At 41.1% G+C, this 13,794-nt stretch overlaps 1 protein-coding gene across 7 annotated transcripts in view; it reads left to right on the top strand.

The window, feature by feature from the left end:
- The window catches only part of NAV3 (neuron navigator 3), a 542,271-nt gene that overhangs the window by 447,328 nt on the left and 81,149 nt on the right, over positions 1–13,794 (top strand). For all 7 annotated transcript variants that reach the window (XM_044280408.1, XM_044280405.1, XM_044280407.1 and 4 more), the window contains 2 exons: positions 7,051–7,542; positions 8,171–8,233. In XM_044280408.1, the coding sequence (XP_044136343.1) occupies positions 7,051–7,542; positions 8,171–8,233 (555 nt within the window). The remainder of the gene's footprint in view (positions 1–7,050; positions 7,543–8,170; positions 8,234–13,794) is intronic.

Raw genomic sequence — 13,794 nt, 5'->3', positions numbered from 1 at the left:
CGGTACTCTATTGCAGCACATTAAGCAGCATCACCGAATCCTGTGAGAAAATAGAACTGCCCAGCATTCCCAGTCCTTCTCCTGGTCTTCTTTGTGGCAGCCAGGCCATATCCCCAAGCAATACTCCTCCTCCTTCCCCATGTTATTTGCTCCATTGTGATAGTGTACATCCATAAGGAAATGTGTGACCATGAGAAAACTATTTGTGACTACTGAACTCCATCCGGGTAAATTTGCCGGAAGTGTGGTTGCTGCTGTAATTGTGATGCAGTTCCGCAACTTCAACAACATTTTAATGGAGTCGGTCGTATACATTTTACTAATATAACTACCATCAATCACCATCAGAACATTGCAAAAGCATTTTAACCACACCTTTATGTCATCTGGGTGTTTATTCCATGTCCTACTAAAGCACTTTTATTCTTATGAAAAATGGCTACCAAGTGCCCAGCTGGACTGGTTTTCCTTTTCAAAGTGGCCGATCCCACGCCATTCCCCAGTGTCTGCTCATCCCGTAATCCTTGGGAGGTTGGGGGAGGAGCAGACAGTAGGGAATGGCAACATGCTTGGGCACTTTGAAAATGAGTTGGGAGCCGTTTTTAATAGGAATGTAAGTTATTTTCCTGGACATGGAATAAACACCTAGATTACTTAGAGGTAAAATGCTTTTACAATGTTCTGATTGCAATTTCTAGTAGTTATATTAGTGCAATTTATGTGACAGACTCCCTTTAATTATTTTCTAAAATATCATTCTTCTGTATGCTATCAGTTGGACTTTTTGCCATGCAGGCATCTGTAAAAATTGTCTTGTTATCCACAAAATGTAATTCTTCCAAATGCCATCAGTTGGACTTTTTCCCAGGTAAGAGTCTGTACAAATTGTCTTGTTATCCACAAAAATTTAATTCTTCTATATGCCATCAGCTGGACTGTTCGCCAGTTGTCTGTATACATTTTCTCATGAAAATGCAGTGCAGTTTTACTCCTTCACCAAAATTTGATACTGCTGTAAAATATTTGCACTTCTGGCCAGATGTTTTAAAAAATGATGTTTAAAATAGTTTCTATTTCTAAATGACTGTGGCCTTTCCCTGGCATATGCCTTGTACCCGGACTTCTTGGCAGGTATATTGTTCCAGTTTGCTCTTACCGTACTGTCTTGTACAGCCTTAAGTGTCATCTCAGAGAGATTTCAGTGTTGTCACACCCAAACAGACAAAGATGTCTTCTGCCAGTGTACAAAACATCACATTTGTCAAAATGAATTAGGCATGGATCTGTGAAGATTTTCACCCATCTCTAGCTGAGCAGATGAATATATCTGCCATTGCTGCTGGTGGCTATTTATGGGCAGCCCATCATGCCACTGTCAACCATAATGTTCCATGCTTTGTGGCTGCTGCTGCCACCACTGCCCTAGCTGCTTCTCTTTCTACTTTCTACCCTTACATAACCGCCACTACTACTACTACTACCCGTAACAGCTGCACACACATCTACTACCTTTTCTGTTCCATGCTGTGCGGCTCCTGTTATTGCTACTATTACTGCCATTATTACCCCTATGCACCTTACCCTTTCCACATCCACACTTTACTGCTGCTGTTCCTAAGTAAAAGTGAAATGTTTTTCCAGGCTTGTTAAGAACAAGTCATTGTTTCTTCTGACAATTAACACTTGTGTGTGTGTATATATACAGTCATGTGAAAAAATTAGGACACCCTTTGAAAGCATGTGGTTTTTTGTAACATTTTTAATAAAAGGTTATTTCATCTCCGTTTCAACACTACAGAGAGATTAAAGTAATCCAACTAAACAAAGAAAACTGAAGAAAAGTCTTTTCAAGATCTTCTGTAAATGTCATTCTACAAAAATGCCTATTCTAACTGAGGAAAAAGATAGGACACCCTTGCCCCTAATAGCGAGTGTTACCTCCTTTGGCTGAAATAACTGCAGTGAGACGGTTCTTGTAGCCATCTACCAGTCTTCGACATCGGTCTGAGGAAATTTTACCCCACTCCTCAATGCAGAACTTTTTCAGCTGTGAGATGTTTGAGGGGTTTCTTGCACGTACAGCCCTTTTCAAGTCACCCCACAGCATCTCAATGGGATTCAAATCTGGACTTTGACTTGGCCATTCCAGGACTCTCCATTTCTTCTTTTTCAGCCAATCTTTGGTTGATTTACTAGTATGTTTTGGGTCATTGTCATGTTGCATGGTCCAGTTCCGCTTCAGCTTTAATTTTCTAACTGATGGTCTCACATGTTCTTCAAGCACCTTCTGATACACAGTAGAATTCATCGTGGATTCTATGATGGTGAGCTGACCAGGTCCTGCTGCAGCAAAGCAGCCCCAAACCATGACACTTCCACCTCCATGCTTCACAGTTGGTATGAGGTTCTTTTCTTGGAATGCTGTGTTTGGTTTACGCCAAACATGTCCTCTGCTGTTGTGTCCAAATAATTCAATTTTGGACTCATCTGTCCAAAGAACATTATTCCACAAGTCCTGGTCTTTGTCAACTTTATCTCTGGCAAATGTCAGTCTGGCCTCGATGTTTCTCTTGGAAAGCAAAGGTTTCCTCCTTGCACACCTCCCATGCAAGTTAAACTTGTACAGTCTCTTTCTGATTGTAGAGGCATGTACTTCTACATCAACAGTAGCCAGAGCCTGCTGTAGTTCTCGAGATGACACTTTAGGGTTTTTGGAGACCTCTTTTAGCATCTTGCGGTCTGCTCTTGGGGTGAACTTGCTGGGGCGACCAGTCCTGGGCATGTTGGCAGTTGTTTTGAAAGCCCTCCACTTGTAGACTATCTTCCGGACAGTGGAATGGCTGATTTCAAAATCTTTTGAGATCTTTTTAAATCCCTTCCCAGACTCATAGGCTGCTACAATCTTTTTTCTGAAGTCCTCTGACAGCTCTTTTGCTCTCACCATGGTGCTCACTCTCACTTCAACAGTCAGGAGCACACCAAACTAAATGTCTGAGGTTTAAATAGGGCAAGCCTCATTCAACATGCAGAGTAACGATCTACTAATTATGTGCACCTGGTGTGATATACCTGTGTGAGATCTGAGCCAATTTAAGAGGGAATACATGTGAGGGTGTCCTATCTTTTTCCTCAGTTAGAATAGGCATTTTTGTAGAATGACATTTACAGAAGATCTTGAAAAGACTTTTCTTCAGTTTTCTTTGTTTAGTTGGATTACTTTAATCTCTCTGTATTGTTGAAACGGAGATGAAATAACCTTTTATTAAAAATGTTACAAAAAACCACATGCTTTCAAAGGGTGTCCTAATTTTTTCACATGACTGTATATGGCAGACATTCTGTATCAAGCTACTCCCAACAAGCTGTAGCTTGTCCCAACAAGCTACTGTTTTTTTCTAATAACATTGTGTGTGTTTCAACACCATTTGCCCCCAATCAGTGACAATTTGTGAAATTTTTCCAATATTAAAAAGCATAACAAATTTCACGGCACAGTGTGTTTTTAAACATGCTGTTTGTTAATACTATCAACCATGCGTTTACCCATAACTATCAGTGTCACATTTTTTGCTTTTGCTGTGATTAAAGTAAAAGGAGGGGGTGGAAGGTGGTTGAGGAGAGAAAGAAAGAGCAAAAAATGTTAAAAAGGAGGGAGAACAAAAAGAGTAAAATAGGAGACCTCAGAGTACCATATACCAATTTTCAGGCCAATAGGAGCACTTTTGATTTGTGTAGAATCAATTCAGCTAAGAATTATATTATTTTTTTTTATTTGCTGACTCAGATGCAAAATGAATTTGAAGAAATGTGCTCATCTGTAATATGATATAAATGGGTTGCTTTTAATGAAGAATGTCTAGAGAACTCAATTTTTTGATGTCCTACAGATTTTCCTTCATTTCGGGCTGCAACAATTTTCTGAAACGTAATATGACATGTCCATTAATATGGACCTCTATACAGTGGCGTCCTAAGGATGGGGCATGGGGGGCGGTTAGCCCCGGGTACCTGCTCTCACGGGGGTGCCAGAAGCAATAAGTGCTTTCATCAATTCAGATAGAAGCGCTCATTGCTGGAGCTCCAGGAGCTACAGTGCTGTCACTCACCACTCAGCTCCCTGCGCTCCGCCCCTCCTTCAGGCCGGCAGCACAGAGAATGGTGAAGCAGGGGGACTTCTGGGAATCTACACAAGTTCCTTCCACACAGAGCTGCAGAGCAATCTGTGTCTGCCGGGGAGAGAGGACTGTGAGCTTCAGTAATGGGACCAGGTGAGTAAGTACTGTTTGTTTGTTTTTTTAAACAGGGGGGCACAAACGGCATTACTACCATGGAGGGGGCACAAACGGCATTACTACCATGGAGGGGGCACAGAGGACATTACTACCATGGAGGAGGCACAGCGGGCATTACTACCATGGAGGGGGCACAGAGGGCATTACTACAATAGAGGGGGCACAGAGGGCAATACTACCATGGAGGGGCACAGTGGGCATTACTACCATGAAGGGGGCACAGTGGGCATTTTTACGATGGAAGGGCACAGTGGGCATTTCTACCATGGAAGGGGCACAGAAGGCATTTCTAACATGGATGGGACACAGGGCATTACTACGACAAAGGGAGCACAGAGGGCATTTCTACCATGGATGGGGCACAGAGGGCATTACTACAAAGGGGGCACAGAGAGCAATACTACTATGAAGGGGGCACATGGTAGGCAGGGTAAGCAGACGCAATACAGAGGCAAAACCACGGTTGAAAAGCAAAAGTCAGTGTTTATTCACACAAAAAGGCAGAAAACAAACACAATACTTGTCAGGGCCCTGGTGTTAATTCACACTGCATGGAATCCTTGTGTTAATCCACACAGCAAAAGTCCACAGAACTCAAAAACACATCACCTGGCAGTCCACAGCAGGCTTTAGGGCGCCTGGCTTCCAGCTGACAGCTCTTATGCAGCTCTCAGCCTTGCAGTATGGCAGAACTCCTCAGCTCCCAAAACAGAGAACTCCACTGGAGGTTCATTCCACACCCAGCTGAGCTGCTGGCTGGGCTTTTAAACCCCAGCCCAAAACCTGGCCTGGACGTGGGGAACAGCCACCCACCCTGCTCTTTGGCTTCCAATAAGTACCGGCCCGGTTTGGCTTTACAGCCACAGTAAGTAAAACAGTGTCAGCGAGCACTAGCTGCCGCTGACACACAAAATTACTGGTTCTTTTGTCCCAGGAACCTTGGTGACACGTACCTTCCATCAATGACGGACCCCTGGCCCTTCCTACAGGGCACAGACAGCATTACTCCTGTGAAGGGGGTGGGTATAACTGTTATGGGGAACTGAATGGGCATTACTACTGTGAAAGGGGCACAGAGAGGGCATAACTACTGTAAGGGGGCACAATGTAGGCATAACTACTGTGAAAGTTGTACAATGAGGGCACAAATAATTTGAGGGGGCAAAGTGTGGGCATAACTACCATGAGAGGGCACACATCTGGACAAAACTACTGTGAAGGTTGTACAATGAGGGCAATACTACTGCAAGGGGGGGGGGGGGGGTGCCAGAAAAAGTATAGGATGTGCCAGAAAAAGGACCCACCCCGGGTGCCTAACACCCTAGGCATGCCACTCCCTGTATAATAAAACTTTACAAGTATTATACAGTACAATTGCACGTTTCATACAGGACCCACATACACCTACATACAGAATTCCTCACTCTGTGTGCTTCTGTATGAAACCTCTGTATAGCAAAGTATTGCAGAGATATTCTTCCTTGGAAACAATGTCCAATAAATAGATGAACAGGAAATATATTCAGGCTGTCAGTTGGCAGGCAAGGTGATATTACTGTATGTAATAATCATATCCTTTAGAGAGGAGTCTTAGATAACTAGTGTATATTTAATAAGAGAACATTAACAACACATTTATGATTAGATACCATGGTTTTTATTAGATCTTTACCCAAGAAGAATAACCATTTATCTTTTACAAATGCCACCGTGTTTTATATTTTTATTGAGATTTTGAAGAAACCAATATTTTCCACTTAGATTAATGCAAATTCAGAAATACCAGCTTTATAGTGCTCACTGCCAAAATGAGTGTGGTGTGTGTAACTGTCTCCCCCTTGTGGATATAAAAATTATTTCAGCATTTTCTTATATTGATTCTTCCTATATGGAGTGTGATATACAGTAAATAGTCTACTGCCTATGATTAATAAGATACCGATCTTTAATAATAACATATTTTTGTATTCCTTTGTTGTCCATCAGAAAACATAGGGCTTCTTAATGCACTTGATCAGCCCCACGATGTACAGGTAGAGTTGGAGGCAATATACAGCTGAGCTGCATTTTTTCTATATTAGTCTGCAGCTAGTGAATTTGTCTTAAAGGCACAGTATAATAGTTATAGGCGGTGCACCGGTAGTATTTGCTACCGAAACCTGAGGAAAGCCAAAAGCCCTCTGATGCATAAGAATGAATTACACTTGATATGGGGAGTGGGCCCTCTTACAGATTTTGCCTGGTGGCCTCCCAAATGACAGCAGAAGATTAAATACAAGCAGGCCACTTATGGGCAGAATTAAAAAAATAATATTAAACCTGTATAACCCTTAGTTTATACATGGCATAAATGTGGTGATCACACAGGACATGTAATAAGCACCTGTAATCATAGGACCAGGAAATAGTTTCATCCTCTGGATCAAAAGAAGGTTCCCATTCAATGGCCACAAACAGTGGTCTTTATAACCGTGCAAAATTAATATACAAAATGTATTAGAAAATTGTAGAACTTTTCAATATACAGTGACTAAGACATAAAATTAATAGGACCATGTTAAATAGTGTGTCTGCATGGGAGCATATCTCTCCTTCAACCCATTCCGAGTAGTTATTTTCTAATGGTTTTGAGCCCCTCAGCCATGTTATTGCAGCTAAAGATGCACTAATGATCCATGAGTTCATAAATCATTTATGAGCTCCTGGTCTTGAAAATTTAAAGACTGTTGCATAATACTTGTGTAACATTTTCTTGCAGATTATTTGGTACAAAAGCAGGAAATAAACCCTCTTCCCCAGTCAGTGGTGATGCTGCGAAGTCTGCTTCAGTCATGTCCAGCCCCAGCAACACATCCTTGGCTAGACAAGGCAGTTTGGATTCTCCATCATCTGGTACAGGTAGCATGGGAAGCGCTGGAGGACAGAGTGGAAGCAGCAGCCCCTTGTTCAGCAAACCCAATGAATTAACCCCTGACGTTATAAGCTTAGGACATTCCTTGGCCTCCAGCCCAGCTTCCGTACATTCGTTTACATCGGGTGGCCAAGTATGGACAACAAATTTGAGCAGTTCTTCTGCTGGTAGTAAAGATACTTCTAGTTACCAGTCTATGACGAGCCTTCATACCAGCTCAGAGTCCATAGATTTACCTCTTAGTCATCATGGATCACTATCTGGATTGACAACATGTACACAAGAACTACAAAGCATGCTTATGCGGACTGGTAGTGTGAGATCAACTCTTTCAGAAAGGTGAGGACATTCACCAATAAGAATTGATGTAATTATTTACTTTTATAATTAATTAATGTGTTTCATGTTGCTTCCCAACAAATACTCACTGTACCCAGTGGAGCTAACAGTCTAATTCACTTATCAAAAACACACAAGTGCCAATTTATAGGAAATTAATTAACCTATATGTATGCTCTTGGAGTGTGTGAGGAGACTGGAGTACCTAAAAGAAACCCATGTAAACTCAAGGAAAATGTCCCAATTTTATGCACATGTAGTTTCTGGTTGGATTTGAACCCAGAACCTCAATGCTGCAGAACCAGGCTACCAACTGCTGAGCCACTGTACTGCCCATATATGAGAACTATACAAGGACTTTAGGGCTTTAAATACAGTCACAATGAAATATATTCATCTATTATAATAATAATATTATAATATACCATTATGATGCCACCCCTTTTGTTAAAGAAGGCCTACCATGCTGCCCTAATCATGGGGATCTATGGTAGAGAGCAATGAGAGCATAATAACCATACACGGGCATTTGGAACGTTTCCTTCTTCTGTGTATATTACACTAAATTGTAGTAGCATTATTCTTTTTTTATTTGGCTGTAGTGCTAATGTTTTTGTCTTATTTGTAGGAGTTATCTTTATCTTAACAGTTTGCAACTTGACCGAAACACCCTGCCCAAAAAGGGACTGAGGTACAAATACTCCTTGAGCATGACTGCTGCCTTGGTACACTTTGGGCGTCTCTTGCTTCCTGTCAGTCTATTTGATTCTTTACTCTGTTTGGTGCTGATCAATCTCTGTTTCATATTTCTTTAGCAATATACGTTCCACACTATGGTCATAGAACCATAGCTGAAGAGTTACAGTTAATTCTTAGAAAAAGAATTATATCTACTTTAATTAGGCCATGAAAAGTCTATGTTTAAAGGGAATATGTCATATAACCTGCTACATAATTTTTTTTATATTTTTCATGTCATTGTATGTTAAAAAAAAATCCCCAAATCATGCAGTTTTTGCACTGGCCACTAGGCCTAAAATATATCAAGACTTGTTCTTCAGCATCAGCCACAAGGGTCATAGACACAATAGACAGGAGCTGACTCATTGACTTCTATGGGAGAGTTTGCTAAGCATGCACTGGGATCTGTAAGTACATAAGCTGCGACCATAAATCCTCTATAAAGAGGATTTTATTTTTATTTATTTTCGTTACATATAGCACTAATATATTCATTGTTATCTTCCATTGTAATCCTGTATATGATTATATTAATAAGACTACTAAAATGGCATCCGCACAGAACAGAAAGCCTTGAAATATTATTAGGCCTGGTGGCCAGTGTAAAAATTCCAGGATTCTTTTTCTTTATTTTTTTTTAAGATAGATAGTGACATGGCAAATAAAAGAAAACAACAACACAAATTCTGCATTGCTTGCATAAAAGCATATTTTAAACAATAGGTCATTTTCTGATGACACATTCCCTTTAGTATTACAAGCAGTTAAGGTCATGGAGTGCACCCTCATCGCATAAGACCAACAAAGATTAGGGGGGAGATTTATCTTTCTCTTTATGCCTGAAAAATGGCATTAAAAAGTTTAAATAAATTGTCACATCACCCGTTTTTTGCTGTCTTCTCCACTAAGGGTATGTGGCAGTGGCGTTGAAGTGGGTGTGGCCAGACACAGCGACAAATTTATCTTCATGAAGATAGAAATCTTCGGCAACTCTGAGCTGTCGTAGCTTTCTGGTTAGGTGCATGGACTGCAGGAGGATGTGCCTAATTTATTATGAGGTGTAGACCTTATCAAAAATTAGGCGATTCCTTTGGCAACACAGGCACAGACAGCGCCATTCTGGATAAATCTCCCCCTATGTGTCCTTAGGGTTTCAGGACAATTTTAGGAATCAAGCCTCAAAATCACTCATTAATGTTTATGAATGAACAACAAAAGCTATCTAAACAACTAAACATATGGTAAAATTGCAGTGGTTGCCGTGTAAGATTCCTTGACTCCTTTGACTCTTCGTTGGCTGCTTTTATATTCGTTCTTATTGATCTATGTATCTTCTTCTTCAGTCTTTTGTTCACAGCTTTATGTACTGCTCTAAATGTTGTCTGTAAAATAATGGTATGTTGTTCATAAGCACATATGTTACACTGGGGAAAATGCTGTGACGTCTCTATTACGACAGCCTAGAGTGCGCTGCAGAGTACTTCTAGATGAGAAGCTAAACATTTCCATCTCTATTGCTTACTGTGGCATATCATTTCTAGCTGTTTTTATGCACAGGTTTAATGGAGTGCAGATAAAGTCAGTAAAATAAAGGCCTCAAGCAACTAATTAATACTTAGTGGCTAAGAAACACATGAACATTCAGCTGCTATTTTTTGGATGCATCAAAACAGCTGTTAATTGTTCCCAGTTCAGAGATGTTCTTCAGCAGAGCACACATTCCATTATCAAAGAAACTGAATTTCCAACCTAGACAACTAGTTGTTATGGATGCCTAATTAGGTTTTATTTTCTATAACATTTCTGTTCTTTTATATTTAGTTTGGGTATTTTTTTATTTTTTTTATGAAAAGCATAGACAACCCAAACATTAGTAAACATAGGCACACAGGCATCAAGCCCAGAGACACAGAACCAGGAACTTTATCTAGAGCAAGACAAAGTAACTCCAACCTTTGCCAATTGTAGCTAATTTTCCTTGTCCAGAGTGAAAAGGGGCTTTCCTGACCACCAAATGTCAGTTGCCTTTTTCTGCTGGTCTCACCATAAAAAAAAAAAAAGTGGTTGGAACTTATCAGAAAAAAAATGATGTAATTACAACTGAAATCTACGCCAGCAATAATTTATTAGCTTTCTAAGCATAAAAAAAACATTATTCTCTGTATGATAAGAATATAGACTTACTATTACGGGTTAAATGTTAAATGTTAAATGTGGAAGAAAAAAAGAATCTGAAGGAAAAAAATTGTCTCTCCCAAAATTCAAACCTGTAATTGCTACATACAAAACTGAACATTTATTACTAAGCCATAGCCTTTTCTCAAATAGAAATCGGTAATTTTTTTCTATGTTTAGAAGCTAAATCACTTTACTGGTGTCTTTAGAATCATATACTGTTGCTGTGAATAAAGCAGTAATATGTATATTAGCTTTCTGAGCATCTAAGTGTAGTGAAGCTATAGCACATAATATATATGATGTGTAGATGTTAGGATACAGCTCAACCCTCAGCATGCTGGTCTACCCCTGTTAATCAAGGGGAGGTGGAAGTGTGCAGAGCACAGTGGGTGTTAAAAAGCAGTGCTAAAAGGATTCAGCCCCGCCTCCTGGTGCTCGGGCTTACTTATGTTCATATGTATAAAAGCTGAGATATCTCTGCATCTGTTTAGCATACAGACAAAAAAGGTATAATTTTAATCAGCATGATGAGTAGTGATGGACGAACATCTGCCGGGACGGTTCGCAAACGCGATCAAATTTTCGCGAACCGCAAGTTCGCGGCGGGTCCTATTCATTTTAATGGCAGGCGAACCTGAAAAACCTTCAGCTCATATTTGCAGCCAAGAAATAATTACTAGAAGTGCACAAATAGTCCCACAACATGGACAGTGACATAACAGATGTATTATTCAAATTTGTGATCTCTGTTCATAATTTTTTTCAATGCGAAATATCTGCAATTTTCGCGTATGCGCATGTGCAAATGCACTCTACAGTACCCAAATGCAGAAGAAAGTATATTGGTATATAACACCCCGCTTCAATCAGGTTTTTTGGGGGGCGACTGGTATATCACACCAGTAGAAATTATTTGTTCCAATAACGCTTGTCCCTCTATATACCTGCAGTATCGCAGCAGAACCGCACACAACTGCCGCACAATACAAATGCACTATAACATACTTTCTAACATTGTACAAGGAAGGCAATCCATTAGAATATACATAAAGATAAAACGTAACCTTTAATAATGTCACTATGAGTGTCCATTCACACGTCCATAAGTGTTTTGTGGATCCGCAAGACACGGACGCCAGCAATGTGCATTCCGCAATTTGTGGACCGCACATCGCCAGCACTATAATAGAAAATGCCTAATCTTGTCTGCAATTGCGGACAAGAATAGGACATGTTCTATTTTTTTGCGGAAACTGAAGCACGGATGAAAATAAAAATTAAATTATTAAAGTTAAGCAAAAAGCATAGATGTGGTAGGCAATATCAAGTGCTCTGCGGCACCAAATCAGAAATCATATGTCCTACCACAATCCGGGGGGTTCCAGTGCACATCCATGAATTCCGGAGGGAAAGCAAAAAACATCTATCCTTGGGCTAGATGATGATGTGGTATTAAAGGATGGGGTGGGCAAAGAACTGTCCCTGATAATGCCGTACAGGGGGGTGCTATACTGGCCCCGATAGCCTAACCACAGACCACCTGCCCTGATAAGAGCGACCCCATCCGAAACCCTACCCTATATAAAAATGGCCCTAGTGAGCCCCTAGCCCCTGACTTCCAGGTGATCTCTATATAGATCTATTTGTTTTTGACTCATTATAAAAGTATATTATAAGTATATCGCACCCCTCTGTGTATCACACCTATCGATAGCACACCTATACTAGTGCTTAAAATTTCTTTTGTGGACCTATTAGCTAGCGTTTGGTGTCCATAATAGCCTGTCCCTGCTCCACACAGCAACCTCTCCCTACAGTGGCAAAACACTAAATGTAAAATGGCGGCCAGATCAGGTTTATTTATTAGGTAGGGGGTATGTACATGTGCTGAAACGTCTTAATTGGCTGTCCTGTACCACCTGATGGATGTGTCATGGGTCAAAGTTCTATACAATGTAAAATAATACGGCGATCGTGAATATCTCCATATGTTCGTAAGTTCGGCGAATCGCGAACACGCAAAGTTCACCGCGAAACGACCGCCGGGCAAACCGCAAGGCCATCTCTAATGATGAGTCCTACCAGACAGTATGCCTAGGTTATTAGAGTTGTTCATGCTGACAGAGTCTCTTTATATCATGTTTTTTATAATAAACCTATATACACTGAACAAAAATATAAACGCAACACTTTTGGTTTTGCTCCCATTTTGCATGAGCTGAACTCAAAGATCTGAAACATTTTCTACATACACAAAAAAACTATTACTCTGAAATATTGTTCACAAATCTGTCTAAATCTGTGTTAGTGAGCACTTCTCCTTTGCCGAGATAATCCATCCCACCTCACAGGTTTGGCATATCAAGGTGCTGATTAGACAGCATGAATATTGCACAGGTGTGCCTTAGACTTTCCACAATAAAAGGACACTCTGAAATGTGCACAGTTTTGCCTTACTGGGGGGGGGGGGGGGGTGTCAGAAAACCAGTCAGTATCTGGTGTGGCCACCATTTGCCTCACACAGTGTAACACATCTCCGTCGCATAGAGTTGATCAGGTTGTTGATTGTGGCCTGTGGAATGTTGGTCCACTCCTCTTCAATAGCCGTGCGAAGTTGCAGAATATTGGCAGGAACTGGAACACACTGTCGTATACGTCGATCCAGAGCATCCCAAACATGCTCAATGGGTGACATGTCCGGTGAGTATGCTGGCCAGGCAAGAGCTGGGATGTTTTCAGCTTCCAGGAATTGTGTACAGATCCTTGCAATATGGGGCCTTGCATTATCATGCTGCAACATGAGGTGATGGTTGTGGATGAATGGCACAACAATGGGCCTCAGGATCTTGTCAGGGTATCTCTGTGCATTCAAAATGCCATCAATAAAATGCACCTGTGTTCATTGTCCATAACATACGCCTGCCCATACCATAACCCCACCACCACCATGGACCACTCGATCCACAACATTGAGGTCAGCAAACCGCTCACCCACATGACGCCACACACACTGTCTGACATCTGCCCTGAACAGTGAAAACCGGGACTCATCCGTGAACAAAACGCCCCTCCAACATGCCAGATGCCTTTGAATGTGAGCATTTGCCCACTCAAGTCGGTTACGATGACGAACTGCAGTCAGGTCCAGACCCCAATAAGGACGAGCATGCAGATGAGCTTCCCTGAGACGGTTTCTGACAGTTTGTGCAGAAATTCTTTGGTTATGCAAACAGATTGTTGCTGCAGCTGTCCGGGTGGCTGGTCTCAGATGATCATGGAGGTGAACATGCTGGATGTGGAGGTCCTGGGCTGGTGTGGTTACATGAAGTCTGC

The sequence above is a fragment of the Bufo gargarizans genome, chromosome 2, assembly GCF_014858855.1.
Source record: "Bufo gargarizans isolate SCDJY-AF-19 chromosome 2, ASM1485885v1, whole genome shotgun sequence".
NCBI lineage: Eukaryota > Metazoa > Chordata > Amphibia > Anura > Bufonidae > Bufo > Bufo gargarizans.
This window is presented reverse-complemented; position numbering and strand designations above follow the sequence as displayed.